At 44.2% G+C, this 25,354-nt stretch overlaps 1 protein-coding gene across 1 annotated transcript in view; it reads left to right on the forward strand.

The window, feature by feature from the left end:
• Window positions 1-25,354, forward strand: part of LOC140395772 (unconventional myosin-Vb-like) — a 156,199-nt gene that overhangs the window by 92,938 nt on the left and 37,907 nt on the right. Inside the window, exons 21-25 of the mRNA XM_072483929.1 lie at window positions 1,227-1,466; window positions 8,004-8,237; window positions 10,986-11,079; window positions 12,526-12,674; window positions 22,517-22,756. Coding sequence (XP_072340030.1) covers window positions 1,227-1,466; window positions 8,004-8,237; window positions 10,986-11,079; window positions 12,526-12,674; window positions 22,517-22,756 — 957 coding nt within the window. The remainder of the gene's footprint in view (window positions 1-1,226; window positions 1,467-8,003; window positions 8,238-10,985; window positions 11,080-12,525; window positions 12,675-22,516; window positions 22,757-25,354) is intronic.

Consider the following 25,354-nt stretch of genomic DNA (forward strand, 5'->3'; position numbering starts at 1 on the left):
CACAAGTGGATAGCACTGTGGTTTCACAGCGCAAGGGTCCCAGGTTCGATTTCCCGCTGGGTCACTGTCTGTGCGGAGTCTGCACGTTCTCCCCGTGTCTGCGTGGGTTTCCTCCGGGTGCTCCGGTTTCCGGTGGTGGATTGGCCATGATAAATTGCCCTTAGTGCCCAAAAGGTTTAGGAGGGGTTATTGGGTTACGGGGATAGGGTGGAAGTGGGGGCTTAAGTGGGTCGGTGCAGACTCGATGGGCCGAATGGCCTCATTCTGCACTGTATGTTCTGTGATACCTTGTGAATAATTTATGCTGAAGTGGTTTAGTTGGTTGCTCTCATCTGAGTCCGAAGTCCCAGCCCTTGAGCAGACAATCCAGCCCGACACTTCTGTGCTGCACTGTTGTAGGTGCTGTTTTTTAGCTGAACTGTTGAAACAGAAGCCGTGGCTAGCCATACCCACAACTGAATGTAAAAAGGTTCATGGTGCTACTTTTAAGAATGGCATATGATTTCTCGTCGGTAGTGATCCGGCCAAGGGCAGGGCCTCTGCTCATTTCTCCATGCCTTGCAGTCAATTGCTTTCCTTTCCTCCTTCAGGTGCTAGCAAGAGCCTCCTGTTTTTAATCTCAATGAGCAATATATAAAAAGGGAAAATAATTCATGAGGTGATTTTCCAACTCCCTTCCCGTAAGCAGCCATTATCCCTTGCGGTTCCAACTCATCTGTCATCACCCAAAAGTTTGGCCATCCTGAGCATATGACCCTTGGCTTGGCCTAGGGTAACTCTCAAAGAGCAGGGTTGGCCACCCTTTGAGGTCTCAGTTGATCCTGCTACCCTGTGCCCTTCGTGTCCTGATCATTATCACATTGCTTTTTGAGAACTTGCTGTGCAAATTAGCTGCTGATTTCCTACATTGCTGCAGTGGCTAAGTTGCCAAAGTACCTTTATTGGCAGTAAAGCATTTTGGAATACCCTGCCATCATCAAAGGTGCTATATCAATGCAAGTCTCTCATCTTGCCATATCTTCACAAACGTGTATGTTGGAGGCAAAAAGAGTTTTGTCAATATTGTCCAGCTGTGTTCTTTAAAAAGTGCTTGCTTTCACAGTTCTTGCACCTTTGAAGAGCATGACACATGTAAGCTTTCTGTGGACGAGTGGAAACGTTGGGGGCATATGGAAGGAAGCTATTGTTTAGCATTACTAAAGATGCATACACTTGTTTTGAATTAGATGGTCCAGGAGCAAAAGGCTACTGTCCTACAGAAATATGTACGAGGATGGTTAACCTTTTTGCGATTTCAAAGAATTCGGCATGCAGTCATCTACTTGCAGTGCTGTTACCGGCGAATGATGGCGTATCGCCAATTTAAGATGCTGAAGGTTGAAGCACGCTCAGTTGAGCACTACAAAAAACTGAACAAAGGAATGGAAAACAAGATCTTTCAGCTGCAATGCAAAGTGAATGATCAGGTAAGGTGATATTTGGGGATCCACATGTATGCGTAAATTTGGCCTTGTGAAATGCACATCTGAGGACACTGGTGTGGGACAGACGGATGCAGGATAGAATATGCATATGCTGCATTTTGATCCAATCAGTTTATGAAGCATGGCCAAAGTAGAGCATTGCAGCAATCAAGGCCATAAATGGCAAAAACGAGGGTAAGGTTTTGACAGTATCAGATCCTGGCGATTTCCCATAAAACCTTGAGGCACAGTTTGATTTTCAGACAGACAAGGGAATGACAGGAAAATGGGTTGAGACCTCCATCAAATCGGCCATGATCATATCAAAGGACAAAGTGGGCTTGAAAGAAAAAAGAGTAGCCCGTTATTTGGTCCTATGTTCCCATGTTCAAACTGAGCTAAAATATACATTGAGCAGAATTCTGCATTATTTGGATTAGACAATGCTTTATTGCCGATTTCTAGAAAGAGGTTCAGAAAAGGTATGTCTTCTGACGAGGATTAATATAAAGTAGGTTGAAGAGGCAAAAAAATTAATTGATTTATAAGGTCCAAGTTGAGGTTGGCACCTGGTCAGTTCTTCACTGGTCAGCCTGATTATAAAAGGTTGCCAATTGACGCTCTTGACCAGTTCAAAATGTTGTTTAAAAACTACAGCCGGTCAGTTAAAATTCTGAATATTGATTCTCAAACTAAGCTTTGAAGCGAATTGATCGGCCACTTGTCAGGCATTTAAAAATCCCAGCTGGACTAATGAACAAATAGGTTTCTGTTAGCCCTATGTCGAGCTGAAATTTGCAGGGCTTAGTGTTTCAATTCTTTAGTGACCAAGGCCAGAAAACATTCCTACCCAACTCTGCAACTAAGCTGCCCTTGAGGTCAGCAAGTCAAAGATGGCTGGTAGGGAAAAGTTAAGTAACTGAGCCATAAAGGACCTTTACTGCAATAAATTGTGATGTAATCAATTTCATATATAATCAGAAAATGCTAGAAATACTCCGCATCGCAGACATTCGAGTCCATGGCTGGAATGCACAGGCCGTTGCGTTCCACTTTTCCCGCTGGCAGTGCACAACTGCCGTTTCCCAGCGGCGTGGGGTGGCTTCAATGGGAAATCCCATTGATAAGTGGCAGGAGTATATAATCCTGCCGCCAGTGAACCGTGTACTGCCGAGAAACGTGGTGCTAGGGACAGGGAATCCAGCCCCATAACTTTTCATTCGGAATGGGAACAGTTAGAAATGTAATTGGTTGTAAGCGAGGCAAATGGGGAAAGAGTGGGTAGTAAGAAAATGGGAAGATCTGTGATGAAATGGAGGGCACAATGTGAATATTATAACAAAATAGCATGTTATTCTCAAAACAAGTTCTTGACCTTGTACATGACAGACTTAGCCAAAAATTGCCTGTGATGGTGTTGAGTTAATTTCCATTTGTTGGGTTGGAATAAGATTTCTAAAACTGACCTTGGTTTAATAAGGACATAGGAGTTCACACCAAGTATAATGAAAGGAACACAGTTATTATTTATAGCACAAATACATACACTACCTGGTAGATTCCTACCAGATTTCTCTCTGGTTGGTGCGTTACTGGGCAACCTTTTTATATTCAGAGGTCATTAGAGATGCCCCACCCCACTGCGGGGGAGTTTGTATTTTTCAAGGAGCACGGGAAAGATCATTCCCACCCTGTAGCCCCTGTGCATGCTATTCCATTGCCCACCGCCCCCTCTAATTCTGAAAAAACCCCAACAGCGCAGGAGCAGGCAGAGGACATCAGATTCTTTTTGGCCCCGGCAATTCGTCATTGAGCAGACCCACTGGATCGATCGGCATATACCGTTCTGGTGAACAGGAATGCTGTGGTGAATGATCGACGGGAGGCAGCTGATCAGCGCCCCAGACCTCCGATGTCTCCGTCTCCATTTCTGAGTCGGAAGATGCAATATCGGGTATGTTGGCACTGGGAGAGTGAAAGAAACTAGCTATTTCTTTTAGTTAAAAGAGGGTTAATTAATATGTTGAATTAATAATTGACTAAATAAGCTCAATCAGAAACCATTTAAAATGGATTCCATCATGACTGTGCAAAATGGATATTGCTTGCCTTTCCAAAATGGACATTGCTTGCTTCTGCAAAATGGATAACTGTTTGCAAGGAACAGCTTGCAACGAGCTAAACAAATGCAACATTTCTAATGAAGGTCAGGTTGACATTAGAGTTTATATGAGCCTTCCATTGTCCGAAAGAAGGAATCATGAGATGAAGCACATACCAGTCAATGATGAGAACAGATTTTGCATACCAATGCTCACTAAAGAATTCACAGAAGCAACATGGCTGATTATAATGTTGCGTATTGAAGATTGACAACCCAATCAACGAACCAAATGTATCGAAGACCCGCCCAAACCAATCAGTATGCTACAGGGGCATGAATAGATTGACTTAGACAGATAAATTCCTTAAAGGTAATAGTTTTAGGCTATTATTTCGATTCTAGAATCATCCTATACTTTTTGCTTAGAAGCTACCTTCTGTCTAATATCTAGCAGTCTATATTCTACGATTTATTTTAACCTACGCAGCTGTCTTGCTTCATGCCAAGAAACCGTTACTGCTATTGTATTTTGAATTCAAGTCGTCTGTAAGTTACTAAGGATAATCTGATTCTCGAAACAGTCTTTTGCAGGCAAGGGCTGAACTGAGATCCTTGTAAATTCTGTAACAAGAATTTCTGTTATAATCGATCAATAGATACCAAATAAAATTACTTTGCACCGAAAAGTAGAGTCAAAGATTCTGCATTGTTAGTTGCATGGTGGGGCATCACAAAATATATGCAATAACAGTGTGCAGATTTTACAGCGAGACCGGAGGCGTCGCAGCAGACTGGTTTGGCAATGGGGCCAGAGGAACCAGGACTGGTTTCTTTCGAGGAACCTCATGAAGGAGTAACCTGAGTGAGCGAATGTGATCCAAATGCCCTCGCATTAGTTGCCCCCCCCCCCAGACCCGAACAGCAGAGACTGGCCTTGTTGGTGGACGACAATCCTGGAGAGCCAACACGTTGTTGGAAGTGATGAACAAACACCGTGTTGAGCCCGAAATTCATTTCTTTAGCCCCTGTTCAACAGTTTTCACGACCCTCTCTTCAAGCCATTGGATGTTGGATGGTGTGAGGCAGTACGGACATTGTGAATCCCATTGTTTCTCACAAAAGCGGCAAACTCGGCACTCTGGGAAGAAGGTCCCGTTATCTGTCACGAGCACCTCTGGGATTCAGTGAGTGGAAAATGAAATGTGCGATCGCTCAACGGTCGCCCGGGAGATGATCATCTCCATTCTGTGGACCTCCAGTTATTTTGAGTGGACGTCCACCAGGATGGGGACTATCAACCCCAGGAGTGGACAAGATAAATCGGTGTGCATGGATGCCATTGCAGGGAGCTTCTGGTGCTCTTAGTCGATTGAGCACTGTTAGGCCAACACCTCAACACGTCCAAACCCTGTCACCAGACCTAACTTCTCGCCAGCGTCTTCATTTGGACACTCCGGATGCCCATTGTGATCATTCTTTAACACAGTTGTCTGGCCCTTTGTCGGAACAGCAACCATAGTGCTCCACAGGAGGATACCATCTCCCACCGTCTGCACCGAGAGCTTGGAGGAGAATGCTTTCAACTCCCCTGGTAGCTGTCAATACTGCCCACCATATAGCACCAGATGCTGCACCTTGGCAAGGGTGGGATTGGTGGTCACGAATACACTATACAGTGATGGGCAAGGAATCCCTAAAATTCAGGACCAAAACTGCTTTTTCCATGACGGGGGTGGGGGTTGCGATTCGGCCTGTGGGAAAGACGGCTCAACGTATCAGCATACATATTCTGGGTCGCTGGGTGGTGCTCAAAAGAGCATAACCGGACCCAGCGCTGAATCCTCACAGACGACATTGGCAGGATCCCTTTGATTCACAGAAGAAGCCCAGCAATGACTTGTGATCCGTGAAGATAAAGAAATGGCGGTCCTAGATGTCCTGATGAAACCGTTTAACCCCAAACACAACTGCCAAGCCTCCATCTCTATCTGGACATATTTTCTTCTCTGCTGCAGCCAGCATCCAGGAGGCAAAGTCAATCGGGCGTTCACGGCCATCGCTCATCCGATAAGACCGAATCCCGTAAGGCGAAGCATCGCATGTGACGTAAAATGACGTCTAAATTTTTCAATACCCCTGAAGGGGAGAACTGCCATTTCACTTTCCAGCATCCTGGGCCTTGCCCCATTCCCACGGCTGGTGGTTTTTTTTTCTCTTCTTTATAAATTTAGAGTACCCAATTTTTTCCAATTAAGGGGAAATTTAGCGTGGCCAATTCACTTAGTTTGCACATTTTTGGGTTGTGAGGGCAAAACCCACACAAACACTGGGAGAATGTGCAAACTCCACACAGACAGTGACCCAGAGCCGGGATCGAACCTGGGACCTCGGCGCCGTGAGGCCGCACTGCTAACCTACTGCGCCACCGTGCTGCCCTCGTGGCTGGTGCTCTTGAGGAGCAAGTGAAGGGGGGGGCCAGGACGATTGCCAGATTTTGAATAAATCGCTAAAAGTAATTTACTAGCCCACAGAAAGAGTGAAGCTCGGTGGCGTCTGTAGTGATCTGTGTATCTGTTGGTCTGTAAAGGGTTAACAACTGAGTGTTAGAGAGATAGCTTAGTTGGCATGTGTAGTTAAACATTATTTATACTTATTTACTTAATCATCAGTTATAGTTTTAGAAGAGTGAACAAACTCATTGATATTTCTATTCATTATTCATTAAATGTTATTTCCTTAATTTGAAGACTGATAGTTTCATTGAACTACAACCATCAGACCATTCTGAAGCAAGCAAAAGAATAACAACATATTACAAACACGTAATATGACAGTGTCTGGAGGGGCGGTGCAATACTGTGAACTGAAGCCAGGTGTACTAGTCCCTTGTGTGTATTGATCGTTACGTACTATTGTGATGACTTATCGAGCTCCAGCTCATAACATTTGAGCACCGCCCAGCGACCCAGATTGTGCATACTGATTCGTTGAGCTGACTTCCCTGCAGACCAGCATTGCTCGTGTCCAATTTTGTAAATGTACAGTCACCGGCAGCCAATGTTGCTTACAGATCCTTGATGCATGATAAAGGATAATGGTCCAACCTCAAAGCAGTGTTCACTGCCAATTTATAGTCTCCGCAGAGACACAGACTGTCTTATCCGGCTTCATTACGGGGACCACTGGGCCACCCACTCATGCAAACACCCTTGAAGAGGGCAATTGCAGTTTCACCTTCCTAAACGCCACCTTCTGGGCCTTCATCCGTTCTAATGGCTGGTGCAAAGGCCTAATGATGCCCAAACTCTCCAAACAATGAAGTACAGACTCTACGTTCTCCACTGAAGCATACGGGCCGGTTGGGCCTTGCACTGACTCTCTAAAAGAGCACCCTACCTCGGCCCACTCCCTGTATACCCACCTAATCTTTGAACACTTGAGGGACAATTTACCTGAGCCAGTCCACTTAACCTGCAAAAAGATGGACTAGGGGAGGAAACTGGAGCACCCGGAGGAAACCCACGCAGACGCTGGGAGAAAGTGCAAACTCCACACAGTTACCCGAGGCCGGAATGAAACCCGGGTCGCTGGCTCTGTGAGGCAGCAGTGCTTAACCACTGCCACCGTTCCACCCTATCAGCCCAGAACTTGCATTTGCTTACAAACACACGGTATCTATTGCATGGTATTCAAAGTGGACACCAACATAGCCTAGAAAACCTACAGGAGATCAATCAGCAACTGTCTAAACCGATCACATGACTAGTCTCAGCCTGTGATCTGTTTAGACTCCATAGGCTTTAATCACTAATTAATGCATAACAGGCAATTCAGTATTAGTAAAGAGCAGAGAGCTTATGATTTAGTTTGTACTCTTGATCATGTTGGGTTTGCTGGAGGGCATGCACATAAATTATAATACAATCTTTTTTCCTTGCACGTTGACTGATCTCTATTTCAGATTTTCCTGATTTGTAGTTCTCTCAATAATTCAATCACGGGGGCGGCATGTGGCGCTGAGGACTCTAGTTCGAATCCCAGCCCTGGATCTCTGTCGGTGTGGAGTTTGCACATTCTCCCCATGTCTGCGTGGGTTTCACCCCCACAACCCAAAGATGTGCTGGTTAGATGGATTGGCCATGCTAAATTGCCCCTTAATTGGAAAAGAAAAATGATTGGCTACTCTAAATTTGTAAAAAAACAAAATAATTCAATCACAAAGATGGATTCAAATGATTGATTTAAATATTTGTTTGATTTAAACACAATTAACATAACTGAGCAGTGTTTTAAATGATGTGTATTAAACTTTCCTTCCATTATAACTTGCCATTTTTTTTGACCAAGCAGGAACAGCTGATGTTCCTAGATCTGAAGCAGCCTCCCAGCTGATGTGAGCTAGCAAGGTAATGCTTTGTTTATAAATTTATTTTCAGAGCAAGAAGAACAAAATGCTGGTGGAGCAAGTGACCACACTTGCCGTTTCCCATAGAAGTGAGGTGGAGAAACTCAAGAATGAAATAGAGCGTCTCCGGTGTAGTACGGAAGAAACTAAAATCTTGAATCTGCAGCAGCGTATTGCAAAACTCCAAGAGGAACTGGCGAGAGCACACCTGGACAGAAGAGATGTTGAAGTTAAAGCTTCTGGGGAGCTAGCTCTACTGAAACAAGTAGGATTATATAACGTTTTCCCCTTCTAATTTTTTGATTTGGTAATTCATGTGCATCCCACAGAATTCCCATTGTTTACAAATAGCAGGATTTGCACTTGTAGTTTAGCAGCAATCTTGGTTTTGGTAAGTTGATTTTTAAAAATGCCATGGAATTCTGTTGATATCCCCGTTTATGCTGGGCTATTGAGCGATTCTTTTAATTGGCAGGATAGTTTTTCTGTTAGTCCTTCATTCCTATCCCTGTCCTTGACCTGATGGGTTGTGGTGAAGGAAATATTGATTGGGAGAAATGATTCACCTAGTTAAAATGAATGATGCATATAATCTGATGGTAGCGGGCTGACATTAATAGTAATTTTTAAAATCAAAAACAGCTTTAACGTCTTCCTGCTTCAAGTTGCAAGGTCAAATTTATTGCCCCAGTTGTTGTGAGCCATTTGATGTGCTGGATGGATATTGTGACAACTGAGTTGCTAAGCCACTAGGCTAGATTATATAAGGCATTTGTGAAACATTTGGGATTTTACAAGAATTTGGTAGCGGTGCCATCCCTCAAACTCCTGGTTTGTTGATTAAGTTCAGAATCCACAACGTTCCATCGAGTTCAGGACCTCTGGTATGCTAGTCCAGTACGCCGACTACAATGCTATTGCACTCCTCCAGCGCATCAATCTTTTATTGCCATTTCATGACAATTTTGATAATTGACCCTTCTCCAAACAATCGCTACATAGTTGGTTTCCCAGTGATGTGGCAAATGTTTTGTAAGGGTGAAAAGAACTATTTGGAATCTTGAGGCTGACAGGTTTCTTAGCTGGCAATATAAACTCAATGTAAGGTCATTTTTACATCAGGTGATATTGTCTGTCTACACAACAAGCTGATCTCTGAACCTGTTGATAAAATGCCCGCATTCTAGTCTCTTCAGCCAGCCTTATGGAATCTACTCCCAAAATCTGATGATAAATGACTTTAATACTTTATATGTAATGTTTTCAGGTAAGCAATTATTTGGCTAAGATTTCTTTTTCAGAGAATTTACAGTGCAGAAGGAGGCCATTCGGCCCATCGAGTCTGCACCAGCTCTTGGAAAGAGCACCCTACCCAAGGTCCACACCTCCCCCCTATCCCCATAACCCAGTAACCTCACCCAACACTACGGGCAATTTTGGACACTAAGGGCAATTTAGCATGACCAATCCACCTAACCTGCACATCTTTGGACTGTGGGAGGAAACCGGAGCACCCGGAGGAAACCCATGCAGACACTGGGAGGATGTGCAGACTCCGCACAGACAGTGACCCAAGCCGGGAATCGAACCTGGGACCCTGGAGCTGTGAAGCAATTGTGCTAACCACAATGCTACCTTGCTGCCCCTATTTTAATATGACATTTTAAATGTAAATCTTTTAAGGGTCTAGACATATTGTTCAATGCAAATGCAAAAAATGTTAGAATCGCTCCTTGAAGCTTTATCACTTGAACAATATTAGAGGTAACAATGAATGAATTCTGATCAAAAACATAAATTCCAGTGCAAAGTGGAATGAGATCTTTTTTATTGGTGCAGTGGTGTCTTGGTTATGTCATGGACTAGTCTAAAGAAAGTGTCCAAATCCCCACCATGATAGTTTAAGGCTTTCAATTCAGCATTTATTTTAAAAAGGAAAGAAACTGGTAACGATTAAAGCAACCATAAGCTGCCATCTTCAAAAAAAATCCAGCTAATTCACAAATGTCCTTTAGAAAAGGGAATCTGTCATTGTCACCTGGTCTGACTTATTTCTGACTCAAACTTATCTCCCATCACCTACTGCACCGAGGACCCCCAAAGAACTTTGCTTTATAACGTTTTTCAGAGGTGGATCTGGTTACTATTGACTGACCTTTCCCCTCGAAAGATTTACTTCTCAAAATTCCCAATAAAATGTTGAATGCTTCGACTGTATTGTGGTATGAAAGCCTGCCCTAAATGTCGACCACTTGCCATTAACTTCTTGAGCCTTCTTGCCTTGATCATCCAGGTCTTTACATTTCCTGATCTTGCGTTGTTCCTGCTGATCATCTTCATTCTCCTTAAAAACATTATACCTTTGGCCTTCAAAGCTAACTTGCAAAGGTTTCATTATTTTCATTTCTTCTATTATCGGTTATTTATGTCAGTCGCTGTTAACAAGCCTTCGGGTCTAGCTGTTCTTATTCTATATCATGCAATTGAACCATAGGGATTCACAGAGGTACTTCTATTCTATATATGTGCGTTCCAGCAGGCATCTTAATTAAGCAAGGTTAAATGGAAATCCTAACAGTTTTGAGTGTGGTTATTTTATCCAATTGCTCTCCCACTACTGCAGAGGTGATATCTGACAATAGCCCCTTTCAAACTAGCTATACTGTTATCACCAAGAATAATCACCCCTCTGCTTTATTTTCTGGCGAAACAAACCATTAAGCAGTTTCCAATAAAGCAAAACTTGGTTTTTCCTTATTTTGACTTATTCCTTTACCTATTTCAGGCTGACTTTATGTGCACCGGGCATAATGCTAATTTTTTTTTTAACAGGTTTGAACAAGCATAATTTAAAATGAGAACTTTTGCTACTGTGCATTCATACTGTGAGGTGAACATAACTAATCTGATATTTTCAAAAATATCATTCCTATATCAAAGTTGTAAACGCTGCTTTATTTGTGGTTCAGCTTTTCAATGTCCCTGATGATGAAGCTATTAAAATTTTTTTCAGCGTCTTGCTGTTCTTGAAAAGGAGAAAACTGAGTTAGCTGCTGAAAAAGAAGCTTTTAATAAATATATTCAGGAGCAGTCAAAGAATATTGAAGGTATTTTTAAGAAGGTTATTTTGAATTCATTGGTATTCCTTTTTGACATGCTTTCCTGACAGATTCCGTTCTCAGCACCATTTTGTGTAAAGCAAATTTGTATTACGAACTGAACACTTGTGTAGTATTAAGTGGATTAAAGCACTAAAAATAGCACCAAATATGAATTTTTTTCTTGGTTAAAGTTGTGAAGCTTGAACCTAGAAAAGATTATCAAGTTCATCATATATATTGCTGCCACAGATCTAGTTCATTTTATCCAATGCCCACTCCCTCCCCATCTATATAATCTCTTAAATTCTGTATAAATGCTCATCCCAAAGATAAAACAATCTTGAATTGCCTCCCATTTCTAATGAGCTTTAGCTAGCTTCTCTGCAGAGATAGTGGGCGGGATTCTCCCAAAGGGCGGCTAAGTGCCGACGCCGGAGTAAAAACGGGAGTGTTTTACTCCGGCGCCGGCACCCGTTCCGGTACCCCATTCTGCGGCCCACAGGGGGATAGGACGGCGCTGGAACAGCCTCCGCTGCCCCAGCTGCCGATCCCGGCCTGAACCCAGCGCCGCAGGGTCTGCACATGTGCAGTGGCCTTCTTCCCCGCGCTGGCCCTGACGCCAAATGGCGCAGGGCTACAGGAACCAGCGCGGAGGAAAGGAGGCCGGAGGGCAGAGAGGCAGGCCCGCCGATCGCGGGCCAGGCTACGACGCAGCCCCCCCCCCCTGCCGCGGACCCTTCAACGCCGAGGTCCCGCCGGCTCAGAGATGTTAGAACGGCACCGAGGTCCCGCCGGCTCAGAGATGTTAGAACGGCACCGGCGGGACTCGGCTTTTTGTTGAAGGCCGGAGAATCGGCGTGCCGGCCTGGGCAGGAGAGGCGGCGCATACCCCGACCGGCGCATTGCGGAGAATTGCGTCCCGGTGTCGGGCGGCGTGGCGCGATTCGCGCCGCGCCGATTCTTCGACACGTCGGGGGGTCGGAGAATTCCGCCCAGTGAGTCCCTCCTTTGGCTTGGAAGGGAACCTCCAGGTAGTGGGGTTCCCAGGTATCTGCTGCATTTATCCTTCTAGATGGCAGTGGTTGAGGGCTTGGAAGGTGTTGTCTAAGGAGCTGAGGTGAGTTTCTGCACTGTATTTTGTAGATAGTACAGTACTATCAGTGGTGGGGGGGAGTGAATATTTGTGGATGGGATACCAAACACGCCCTGCTTTGTCCTGGATGGCGTTCAGCTTCTTTTGTTGGAACTGCACTCATCCAGGTAAGGGGAGAGTATTCCATCACACTCCTGAGCCATCACACTCCTGACTTGTGCCTTGGAGATGGTGGGCAAGCTTTGGGGGGTCAGGAGGTGAGCTATGCGCCATAGGATTCGTAGCCTCTGAGCCTCCACCCATCTCCCCCACCCACCCTCCATACAATTCATGGGAAGGTTTTATTTTGTGTATTAAAGATCAAATTGCCCTGAAGGTGGCATTGAAGAGTCATCAGTTACATACGGAATTTGAGGAAGAACGGTTCCATTATCAGAACCTTGTGAAAGAATTCTCTTGCCTAGAACAAAGATACGAAAATCTGAAAGATGAAATTAATTTCATTAAGGTAATTTTAGCTGCATTTATCAATATTTTAAATATTTGGAGGGAATTCATATACCAAATCACATGTAACCGCATACCAGCACACTTGACTATTTAAAAGTGGGACCTTCTGTTTTTTTTGATAAATGGGAATGTTAATGAACTTTAAAAATGTTAAAGGTCGTTATACATATAAATAATTTAACATGCTCATGGGCTGTTTTGGGGGTGGGGTGTTAGAGACATGCATTTGGGTGTATGTTGCGAATATATTTAATATTTAAATGTTGGGGCAAATGAAAAGGGCAGATTATATAATGGGGCGCTAGCACAAACTAATGCCGCATTTATACTGTGTTTCTTTCCTTGCTGAAATGAGCTTTTCACCCCGTGACAATGCAAAATAAAAACCATAACTGATATTCCTTTGTTGTGTGTAAGACCACTAGGAGGCAGCAGTTTAAACTCCTTTTGCTTTACACTAGTATAAAATCAAGCCCAAGCCTGTAAGAATCTAATGGGTTTCCTATGTTTCTACAGTAGATTATCTCACTTTTCCTCCCCCCCCCCCATTAACAAGTGATTGAAATATTTATTCTCCTTTTTATAAAAATTATTTTTATTTGAATTTTCAATTTTTACAAAATACAAGCCATAGGTATCCAAGTACAACACAAAACAGTAGTCATCGCAAGAATGGGAGCAAATAAGACTGGATAAATCAGGGCACAATCCTCAACATATTCCCTTCGTGTATATAGGACCTGTCTGCACCAAAACAGGATGCAAGCAACATCACAGGCCTACATTAAAAAATATATAATTTACGCGATATGGGTGTCGCTGGTTAGGCCAGCATTTATTGCCCATCCGTAGCTGCCCTTCAGAAGGTGGTGGTGAGTTGCCGCCTTGAACCGTTAAAGTCTGAGGTAGGTGTAGGTACAGCCACAGTGCTGTTAGGGAGGGAGTTCCAGGATTTTTGAAGGAACGGTGACATATTTCCAAGCCTGGGTGGTGAGTGACTTGGAGGGGAACCTCCAGATGATGAGGTTCCCAGATATCTGCTGCTCTTGTCCTTCTAGCTGGTAGGGGTCATGGATTTCGAAGGTGCTGCCTAAGGAACCTTGGCGAGTTCCCGCACTGCACCTTGTACATAGTACACACAGCTGCCACTATTGGTAGGTGGTGGAGGGATTGAAAGTTTGTGGAATCTGGAGCAATCAAGCAGGCTGCTTTGTCCTGGATGGTGTCAAGCTTCTTGTTGAAGCTGCACTCATCCAGGCAAGTGGAGAGTATTCCATTGCAGTAGATGAGTTATTCGCTATAGAATTCCTAGCCTTTGACCTGCCCTGGTAGCCACAGTGTTAATATGACTAGTCCAGTTCAGTTTCTGATCTGATTGTGGAGGATTCAGCGATGGTAATGCCATTGAATGTCAAGGGATGATGAGTAGATGCTTTACTGTAGGAGTTGGTCATTGCCTGGCACTGTATGGCGAGAATGTAACTTACCACTTGTCTGCTCAAGCCTGGATATTGTCCAGGTCTTGCTGCATTTGGACATGGACTGCTTCATTATCTGGGGAGTTGGGAATGGTGCTGAACATTGCGCATTCATCCGCAAACATCCCCACTTCTGACCTTCTAATGGAAGGGAGGTCATTGATGAAGTAGCTGAAGATGGTTCGACCTAAGACACGACCCTGAGGAACTCCTGCAGCGATGCCCTGGAACTGAGTTGATTGACCCCCAAGCACCACAACCATCTTCCTTTTGTTCCTTTGTATGACACCAACCAGCTGAGATTTTTTCCCCTGATTTCCATTCACTCCAGTTTTGCTAGGGTTCCCTGATCCCATTCTCGGTCAAATGCTGCCTTGATGTCAAGGGCAGTCACTCTCGCCTCGCCTGTGGCATTCAGCTCTTGTCCATGTCCATGCTTGAACCAAGGTTGTAATGAGGTCAGGAGTTGAGCGACCCTGGTGGAACCCAAACTGAGCATTCATGAGCAGGTTATTGCTGACGAAGTGCCGTTTGATAGCACTGTTGATGACTCCTTCCATCACTTTGCTGATTTGTCCCAATTCTTGTGTACAGGACATACCTGGATAATTTTTCATGTTGCCAGGTAGATGCCAGTGTTGTAGCTCTACTAGAACAGCACATCATACCAAGAACTTCAAAACAAAATGACAGAAGGAAGAAAACTGTATCCCAAGATTCCCAGAATTACAGTGTAAATCGACCAACACTCCAGCATAAATTAAACTCTTCTCGAGGCCAGAACAGACAGCAGTAATATATTACAGAATGACGAGGAGAGGAGCGGGCACCACCAAACATCAATTCTAGACTGGGGGAGGGGAGAGGATAACTTCCTTCCTTGAACATAACAAGGTCACTACTAATCCTACAAACCCAAACCCTCCAGCCCTCCCCTGGCGCTACACTCTCTCTCTCTCTCTCTCTCTCTCTCTCTCTCTCTCTCTCTCTCTCTCTCTCTCTCTCTCCCCCGCCCCTCAAAGTAAATTCATTTTCTCAGGTTTATTTGGCAGATATTTTTGGCAGATCTTCTGACTTCCATTCTAATAAAATGCGCCTCCGTGCGATCAATGTGGTAAAGGCCACCATATTGGCTCCTTTCCCTTCGATTAGTCCTGGTATTTCCCACACTCCAAACAGAGTTTGAATGTGAGGAGCATCCAGCAAACCCTCTCATTCCTTTTTTCGGCGGGAATTCAGCTGTTGGAGTGGGCGGAGCTACAGAGTCGAGCGGTGAGTATTTAAACTAGCTGCTTCGCTGCTTAAACAGCGGCCACAGGGTCCTTGGGGATAAATTGGAAGAGTGACATCACAGCAAAGCAGTGACCTGATTGACTGGTAAGGAAAGTGCTCAATTAGCAGTAGCTGGGAGAAATTTAACTCTGTGTTGGTAAGTATTGTGATTGGTTAGTAAAATCTTTATTCCTTTCACTTATTCATTATTTGATATTATATTTGTAATTAGTTAAGGTAAAGTGTAAAAATGGCAGGAGATCCCAGACCCGTGTTATGCTCCTCGTGCTCCATGTGGGAGTTCAGGGATGTGGGCGATGCCCCTGACTCCTTCATGTGTGGGAAGTGTGTCCAGCTGCAGCTCCTGTTAGATCGCATGATGGCTCTGGAGCTGCGGATGGACTCACTTTGGAGCATCTGCGATGCTGAGGAGGTCGTGGATAGCACATTCAGTGAGTTGGTCACACCGCAGATTAGGATTGGTGAGGGTGACAGGGAATGGGTGACCAAAAGGCAGAGAGAGAGCAGGAAGGCAGTGCAGGCGTCCCCTGCGGTCATCGCCCTCCAAAACAAAGTATACCGTTTTGGATACTGTTGGGGGAGATGACTCACCAGGGGAAGGCATTAGTAGCCAGGCTCGTGGCACCGTGGCTGGCTCTGCTGCACAGAAGGGCGGGAAAAAGACTGGCAGAGCTATAGTCATAGGGGATTCAATCGTAAGGGGAGTAGACAGGCGTTTCAGTGGTGGAAAACTAGACTCCCAATTGGTATGGTTGCCTCCTGGGTGATGGGTCAGGGATGTCTCCGATAGGCTGCAGGACATACTGAAGGGGGAGGGTGAACAACTAGTTGTCGTGGTGCATATAGGCACCAACGATATAGGTAAAAAACGGGATGAGGTCCTACAATCGGAATTTAGGGAGTTAGGAGATAAGTTTAAAAAGTAGGACCTCAAAGATAGTAATCTCAGGATTGCTACCAGTGCCACGAGACAGTCAGAGTAGAAATTCAAGAATAGTCAGAATGAATACGACGTGGCTTGAGAGATGCTGCAGGAGGGAGGGGGTTCAGATTTTTGGGACATTGGAACCGGTTCTGGTGGTGGTGGGACCATTATAAATCGGATGGTCTACACCTGGGCAGGACTGGAACCAATGTCCTAGGGGGTGCTTTTGCAAACACTGTTGGGGAGGTTTTAAAACTAATGTGGCAGGGGGATGGGAACCAGATTAGGAAGTTAGAGGTCACTAAAGAGGCAGCAACTAAAGCCAGTAAGGTACTAGATAATAAATTCATTGTGACTAAGGGGAAGTGTTGACAGGGAAGAGATGATAAACGCAAAGGGACAGGTGGTCTGAGGTGCATTTGTTTTAATGCGAGAAGTGTAGCAGGTAAGGCAAATGAACTTGGGGCTTGGATTAGTACCTGTGAATATGATGTTATTGGTATTACGGAGACTTGGTTGAGGGAAGGGCAAGATTGGCAACTAAATATCCCAGGGTATAGATGCTTCAGGAGGGATAGAGCGGGAGGTAAAAGGGATGGAGGAGTTGCATTACTGGTCAGAGATGATATCACAGCTGTGATTAAGGAGGGCACGATGGAGGATTCGAGCACTGAGGCAATATGGGTAGAGCTAAGAAATAGGAAGGGTGCAGTAACATTGTTGGGACTTTACTACAGGCCTCCCAAAAGCGAGCGTGAAGTAGAGGTACAAATATGTAGACCGATTATAGAAAAATGTAGGAGCAACAGGGTGGTCGTAATGGGAGATTTTAACTTCCCCAACATTGAATGGGACTCATGTAGTGTTGGAGGCATAGATGGAGCAGAATTTGTAAGGAGCATCCAGGAAAGTTTTTTAGAGCAGTATGTAAATAGTCGAACTCGGGAAGGGGCCATACTGGACCTGGTATTGGGGAATGATCCCGGCCAGGTGGTTGAAGTTTCAGTCGGTGATTACTTTGGGAATAGCGATCACAATTCCATAAGTTTTAGAATACTCATGGACAAAGACGAGAGTGGTCCTAAAGGAAGAGTGCTAAATTGGGTAAAGGCCAAGTATAACAAAATTCGGCAGGAGCTAGGGAATGTGGATTGGGAGCAGCTCTTTAAGGATAAATCCACATTTGAAATGTGGAAGTCTTTTAAGGAAAGGTTGATTAGAGTGCAGGACAGACATGTCCCTGTGAAAATGAGGGGTAGAAATGGCAAGATTAGGGAACCATGGATGACAGGTGGAATTGTGAGACTAGCTAAGATGAAAAAGGAAGCATACATAAGATCTAGGCGACTTAAAACTGATGAAGCTTTAGAGGAATATCGGGAAAGTAGGACAAATCTCAAACCCTCAATAAAGAGGGCTAAAAGGTGTCATGAAATATCTTTGGCTAACAGGTTTAAGGAAAATCCCAAAGCCTTTTATTCGTATATAAGGAGCAAGAGGGTAACTAGAGAAAGGATTGGCCCACTCAAAGTCAAAAGAGGGAATTTATGCGTGGAGTCAGCGGAAATGGGTGTGATTCTTAATGAGTACTTTGCATCGGTATTCACCAAGGAGAGGGACATGACGGATGTTGAGGTTAGGGATGGATGTTTAAATACTCTAGGTCAAGTTGGCATAAGGAAGGGGGACGGTTTGGGTATTCTAAAAGACATTAAGGTGGTCAAGTCCCCAGGTCCGGATGGGATCTATCCAAGGTTACTGAGTGAAGCGAGGGACGAAATAGCTGGGGCCTTAACAGATATCTTTGCAGCATCCTTGAGCACGGGTGAGGTCCCGGAGGACTGGAGAATTGCTAATGTTGTCCCTTTGTTTAAGAAGGATAGCAGGGATAATCCAGGGAATTATAGACCTGTGAGCTTGACGTCCGTGGTAGGCAAACTGTTGGAGAAGATAGGATCGGATCTATTCACATTTGGAAGAAAATAAACTGATCAGTGATGGGCAGCATGGTTTTGTGCAGGGAAGGTCATGTCTTGCAAACCTAATAGAATTCTTTGAGGAAGTGACAAAGTTAATTGATGAGGGAAGGACTGTAGATGTCATATACATGGATTTCAGTAAGGCATTTGATAAAGTTTCCCATGGTAGGTTGATGGAAAAAGTGAAGTCGTATGGGGTTCAGGGTATACTAGCTAGATGGATGAAGAACTGGCTGGGCAACAGGAGACCGAGAGTAGTATTGGAAGGGGGTGTCTCAAAATGGAGAAGGGTGAGTAGTGGTGTTCCACAGGGATCTGTGCTCGGACCACTGTTGTTTGTGATATACATAAATGATCTGGACGAAGGTATAGGTGGTCTGATTAGCAAGTTTGCAGATTATACCAAGATTGGTGGAGTTGCGGATAGTGAGGGGGACTGTCAGTGAATACAGCAAAATATAGATAGATTGGAGAGTTGGGCAGAGAAATGGCAGATGGAGTTCAATCCAGGCAAATGCGAGGTGCTGCATTTTGGAAGATCTAATTCAAGAGCTGACTATACGGTTAATGGAAGAGTCCTGGGGAAAATTAATGTACAGAGAGATCTGGGAGTTCAGGTTCATTGTACCCTGAAGGTGGCAATGCAGGTCGATAGAGTGGTCAAGAAGGCATACAGCATGCTTGCCTTCATCGGACGGGGTATTGAGTACAAGAGTCGGCAGGTCATGTTACAGTTGTATAGGACTTTGGTTAGGCCACATTTGGAATACTGCGTGTAGTTCTGGTTGCCACATTACCAGAAGGATGTGGATGCTTTAGAGAGGGTGCAGAGGAGGTTCACCAGGATATTGCCAGGTTTGGAGGGTGCTAGCTATGAAGAAAGATTGAGTAGATTAGGATTGTTTTTGTTGGAAAGACGGAGATTGAGGGAGGACCTGATTGAGGTCTACAAGAGAGGGGGTGTCAATTACGAGGGGGTTACGATTTCAAGGTGAGAGGGGGAAAGTTTAAGGGAGATGTACGTGGAACGTTTTTTACGCAGAAGGTGATGGGTGCCTGGAACGCTTTGCCAGTGGAGGTGGTAGAGGCGGGCACGATAGCATAATTTAAGATGCATCTAGACAGATATATGAACGGGCGGGGAACAGAGAGAAGTAGATCCTTGGAAAATAGGTGACAGGTTTAGATAAAGGATCTGGATCGGCGCAGGCTGGGAGGGCCGAATGGCCTGTTCCTGTGCTGTAATTTTCTTTGTTCTTTGTTCCTAACGTTCTCTTTTTAAAAGAATTTGGCAGAGTCACTTCAAGCAAGAATCTAGGCCAACATTTTTCCAACTCTCCTCGCCTCGGGGCTGGGTTTTGTGTGCTCATTCGCAATGGGACTTGAAACAAAACTTAATTATTCAGAAGTTTTATATTTTGCGTTCTTAAAATCGATTTAATCTTTTTGAATTCATGGAACTAATTCGTTCAATGAAAAACATATCAAAGTCATTTTTTTGCACAGCATGTTTTAATTATTAGAAACTATTTGCTATGTATTTCCTATGTTGCAACCGTGACTGCACTTTAGAAAGTACTTCATTGACTGGAGAGTAACTGGTCATGAAAAACGCAGTTCTGATGACTTTTAGAGAAAACTGCTTCAGAATTTAACGCAATCAACTTAATGTTGGCCATCTCTAGGTCATGCAAGAAATCTCAATTGGAGCAGCCTAATCTGATCAGTTAAAGCACATGACGACATTGTACAATGCCGGGCATAAGAACAATACCCCTTTCTTTTGTAGCCCCTGCAAATAAACGATTACTATATGCGAGGTCATTTTAACTTGACCAGTCAGGTGGGTCAGATCAGCCACCGATCATCTACTCCTCCAATTTCGGATCACATAAGTAAGAACTTCTTTAAACATGGTAGAGCCCAAGGTCAATGTATTTGGTTGCCACCAAATACACCACCTTCTCCTGCCATTCTACCTGAGGTTGAGTGCACAATTCCAATGACCTGTTTGATCTGAACTGAGTTGCAAATCCCAGCTTCCTTAATTCCACTGCATTCTTGCCTGCCATACCATATTTCACTCCTTTACCACATCTTTAGCAGCAGTCCTTTTGGAATACCCTTGTATTTAGAAAGAGAAACATTTCTGTTTTTAAGTTCTCTTTTCTCAAATTCTGTTTTGCAAAATTCACCAACTGCACCTTCTACCTGCCTTGGAATATTCTCATTAGTTTTCCTTTGCATACCTGTTCCTTTATTTGCTGTCATTTTGATGTCACTTGTTTCCAGAAGGTTCAGTTAATGCTATTTTACTACTCACAATTTTTCAAACACTTTTGTTGATACTTTAAAAGTCTGTTTGCCCAAAATATTCTTGGTTCACCTCAATATTTTGTTGTCCTGCTTTCTTCTCTGGGCATACTTGTCTGTTTCTATGTGATAACCATGCCATTCTGTTTCAATGTCTATCTCCATCATCCAGCTGAGAGAGCCTGCAGTTTCTATCTAATCATGGCCAGAGAATTGCCTGTAACCTCTTCCCGTTCCTGCATGTTTACCTCCCAAGTGTCTCCTAAAGACGCAAATTTGGCCCCCCCTCTTATTTCTTACCAATATGTCCTCTTGGCAACATCAAGTCTACTTCTACATGTCTGCTGACGACACCCAGCGGCACCCAAGTCCCATTCACCATTATTTTTATGCTCACTCTTATTGACTCCTGGTTAAGCCATGCCTCAATTTTAGAATAATCCTGGTTTTTAAATCCTCCAGTACATCACTTCACCCAATCTTCAATTTTTAATTCCACCATTGGTAACAAAGAACAAAGAAATGTACAGCACAGGAACAGGCCCTTCGGCCCTCCAAGCCCGTGCCGACCATACTGCCCGACTAAACTACAATCTTCTACACTTCCTGGGTCCGTATCCTTCTATTCCCATCCTATTCATATATTTGTCAAGATGCCCCTTAAATGTCCCTATCGTCCCTGCTTCCACTACCTCCTCCGGTAGTGAGTTCCAGGCACCCACTACCCTCTGCGTAAAAAACTTGCCTCGTACATCTACTCTAAACCTTGCCCCTCTCACCTTAAACCTATGCCCCCTAGTAATTGACCCCTCTACCCTGGGGAAAAGCCTCTGACTATCCACTCTGTCTATGCCCCTCATAATTTTGTATACCTCTATCAGGTCGCCCCTCAACCTCCTTCGTTCCAGTGAGAACAAACCGAGTTTATTCAATCGCTCCTCATAGCTTATTTAGGTAGTCATGCCTTCAGTTGCCCCAAGTCATTGAATTCCTTTCCTAAACCTCTCTCTGTCTATCCGCCTCCTCCTTTTAAGACGCGGTGTGAAACTTAACTCTTCGACCAACCAAGATTTTGGTTCTGTCCTAATACCTGTGGTTCAGTATCAAAATTTATTTTGTGAGGACATTTTATTACGATAAAGTTATGACTGTTATTATTTTAACAATACCCTTTTTTTGAAGATGTTTGTTTTCAATTGTTATCTCTTCCAAAATACTTATTCAATTGGTTTTGTTTCCTCTGGTCAGTTTCTTAAGAGTTCAGTCTTTATGTTGGCAATTACCGTCAATCTTTTGAGGGTTATAACAAGTCTATGCCACTGGAAGTTATTTTCTGTACCTCTTTTTGATTTGGGCCAGAGATAGATAAATGTATGTCGAACTATTATGTTATCATCTGCTATCATCATTTGTGACTTTTAATTAAATGAGAGATATTGCAGTGACATGTAGCATTGCTAAGGTATTAAGAATTGCACAGGCGCAAAGGTGACTAGACTTCTGAAAATGCTAAATTTGGAAAGCTATAATTTGCTGTAATGTTGAGCTAATGCAATATCATTTGTTACTTACAAGTGATTAGCTATGAGTTTGATGTCAAAATTTACATAAGTTTTGATTATAGCAGTTTGCACTGTATTGGGCGAGAATGAGTGGCAGCAATTAAGCATTATATAATCTATTGTTGTGTTTTGAATCACTTTGCTTGTCAACATCTTGTTATCCGATCCTTCACATTTTGTTAGGTTAAAATTTATTTAATGTAAAAATTTATTTAACGTAAAAATATTTTTTATGGTTTGCCTCAATATAAAGTAAATAAACCTAACAGCAATATTTCAATGTTTACTAGTATCAAGAACTTGAACAGGACAACCAGAGACTAAAGAAAGAGCTTGATCAGCTAAGGAAAGATTTTGTTGGTGGCGATTCTGCTGCAAATGATACCATGGAGCAGAACGATGCTGGTTACCATTCGATGAGCCACCTCAAGACATCCACTGAGGAGATTGACATACTTAAAGAAGAGCAGATTTGGCTAAAATCTCAGCTCCTTACGGCAGAGAAGGAAATTGACGCTATGAAAAACAAGGCAAGTGGTGCATAAAATAAATATTCCAAAGCTTCAGATTAAGTGCTTTTTACAGAATCGGAGAATTTACAGTGCAGAAGGAGGCCATTCGGCCCATCGAGTCTGCACCAGCCCTTGGAAAGAGTGCCCTACTTAAAGCCCACACCTCCACCCTATCCCTGTAACCCATTCAGTTATATCCAAAATGATTCCTGGAATATTCTTCATGATTCCTGGCAGTTTGCTTTTGACCTGTCCACTGTTGTTTTTTGCATTTCATGGAAAAGGTTGTTTTCTCCTGAAATTATTCCGTGTTTGTACTCTCAAAGCTCAATTTCCTTTTGGGCACTGTTCCTTTGCAGCCACGTCTGTTAGATATTATAAACTTAAATTTGCATGTGGCTCAGATTGAAATTGGGTTAAATTCTCTGTTGGAACAATTGTATGTCTCCTTGCATCGGGCCTTGTACTGAGACACAAATTAATATTTTCCAGCAGCATAAAAATGCCATGGGTTTGGAACCAGGCTAAATAAAGTGTTGACGTGCCAACATATTATAAGGTGTTGCTCGTTTTAGCCTGAGTTTACTTATTCTTATTCTGTCACCTTTGCTCATGAGTCGCCAGGTATCTTTCTGATACCGCCACGTGGTTCAAGTCCAAGTAATGATTAATTTTCTTTTAAAAATATATTTATTAAGAATTTTAACACAATTTTTCACCCTTACAAACAACCCCCCCCCTCCCCCCGGTTGCTGCTGCTGCTGACCGACCTTCATCTAACGCTCCGCGAAATAGTCTAGGAACGGTTGCCACCGCCTGTAGAACCCCTGCACAGACCCTCTCAAGGCAAACTTTATCCTCTCCAGCTTGAATAACCCTGCCATATCATTTATCCAGGCCTCCATGCTGGGGGGCTTCGCCTCCTTCCACATTAGCAAGATCCTTCGCCGGGCTACTAGGGACGCAAAGGCTAGAATGCCGGCCTCTTTCGCCTCCTGCACTCCCGGCTCGTCCACTGCTCCAAATCGTGCTAGCCCCCAGCTTGGCTTGACCCGGGCTTTCACCACCTTAGATACTGTTCCCGCCACTCTCCTCCACAACCCCTCCAGTACCGGGCATGACCAAAACATATGGACATGGTTTGCCGGACTTCCTGAGCACCTCCCACATCTGTCCTCTACCCCAAAGAACCTACTCAGCCTCGCCCCCATCATGTGCGCTCTATGAATCACCTGTATCAGGCTAAGCCTGGCACACGAAGAAGAGGAATTAACCCTACTTAGGGCATCAGCCCATAGCCCCTCCTCAATCTCCTCCCCCAGCTCCTCTTCCCATTTACCCTTCAGCTCCTCTACCAACGCCTCCCCCTCTTCTTTCATCTCCTGGTATATCGCCGACACCTTGCCCTCTCCGACCCATATACCTGAGATCACCCTGTCTTGAATCTCCTGTGCCGGGAGCAACGGGAATTCCCTCACCTGTCGCCTCACAAATGCCCTCATCTGCATGTATCTGAAAGCATTTCCTGGGGGTAGCCCAAACTTCTCCAGTGCCCCTAGGCCCGCAAACATCCCATCAATGAACAGGTCCCCCATTCTTCTAATACCTGCTCGATGCCAGCTCTGAAACCCCCCACCCATCCTCCCTGGGACAAACCGATGGTTACCCCTGATCTGGGACCACACCGAAGCTCCCATTGCACCCCTGTGCCGTCTCCACTGGCCCCAGATCTTTAGCTTTGCCGCCACTACCGGACTCGTGGTGTACCTTGTCGGCGCAAGTAATGATTAATAATGCAACACACCGCTTAGTAAGAGTTAAATCAACGCTTTTATTATATACAGCAATTAATACTTCTACAATAATCCTACTTCTAGACTACTACCTACCACTAAAGGCCAATACTTAACTTTGGAAATGGCCCACCAGGTCAGGGAAATGAATGGTCTTTCGAATTGGTTCTGAGCCTGCGGGATTCAAAAGCTGGTACAAGTTGATAGTCAGGAGTGCCTATCTGGTAGCGATCGCTGGAGTAAAACTTATGGTCTTGTAGAAGGGTCTCGAAGGTTGCGAGCAGGAAAAAAAGGGTTGAGTTGAACTTGGCCCCTATTCTTATAGTTCCCAGGGGCTTCCCGCCTCTCGGGGTGGACCTTGTACCTGGTTCCAAGTGATTGGACTTGGTCCCAATCACTTGGTTCGATATGCTCCAATACTGGAGCGATTCCTTGATCGGGGGCTGGTCGTTTACCTTTCTTTGTGTTAGCCCCTGCTGGCGCCAAAAGGTCTGGGTCGGCTTTGAGTTGCTAATTTGTAGCAATTGTCCCCGGGGATGGCTGATTAAAATGCAGATGGCTGGGTTGTTGTGATGTTGATGGCTGCAGGTATCTGTCTGGACTGACTTCCCCAGAGGCGAATACACTGTTTTACCTGCAGCTGTCCGTTTGAGTCCTGTTGGCTGATTTTCCCATCAGCTTCTTCCGTTCACCATTTTAAATCGGGGTTTGACCATTCTAATCGGGAGTCAGCCATTTTACATGGCTACAAAGGTCCACGTCATAACATGGGGATTTACATCTCTAACCTTTTCGGTGGTCTGATTTTGGTGTAGTGTCTCTG

The sequence above is a fragment of the Scyliorhinus torazame genome, chromosome 18 (genome assembly GCF_047496885.1).
Source record: "Scyliorhinus torazame isolate Kashiwa2021f chromosome 18, sScyTor2.1, whole genome shotgun sequence".
NCBI classification, from domain to species: domain Eukaryota; kingdom Metazoa; phylum Chordata; class Chondrichthyes; order Carcharhiniformes; family Scyliorhinidae; genus Scyliorhinus; species Scyliorhinus torazame.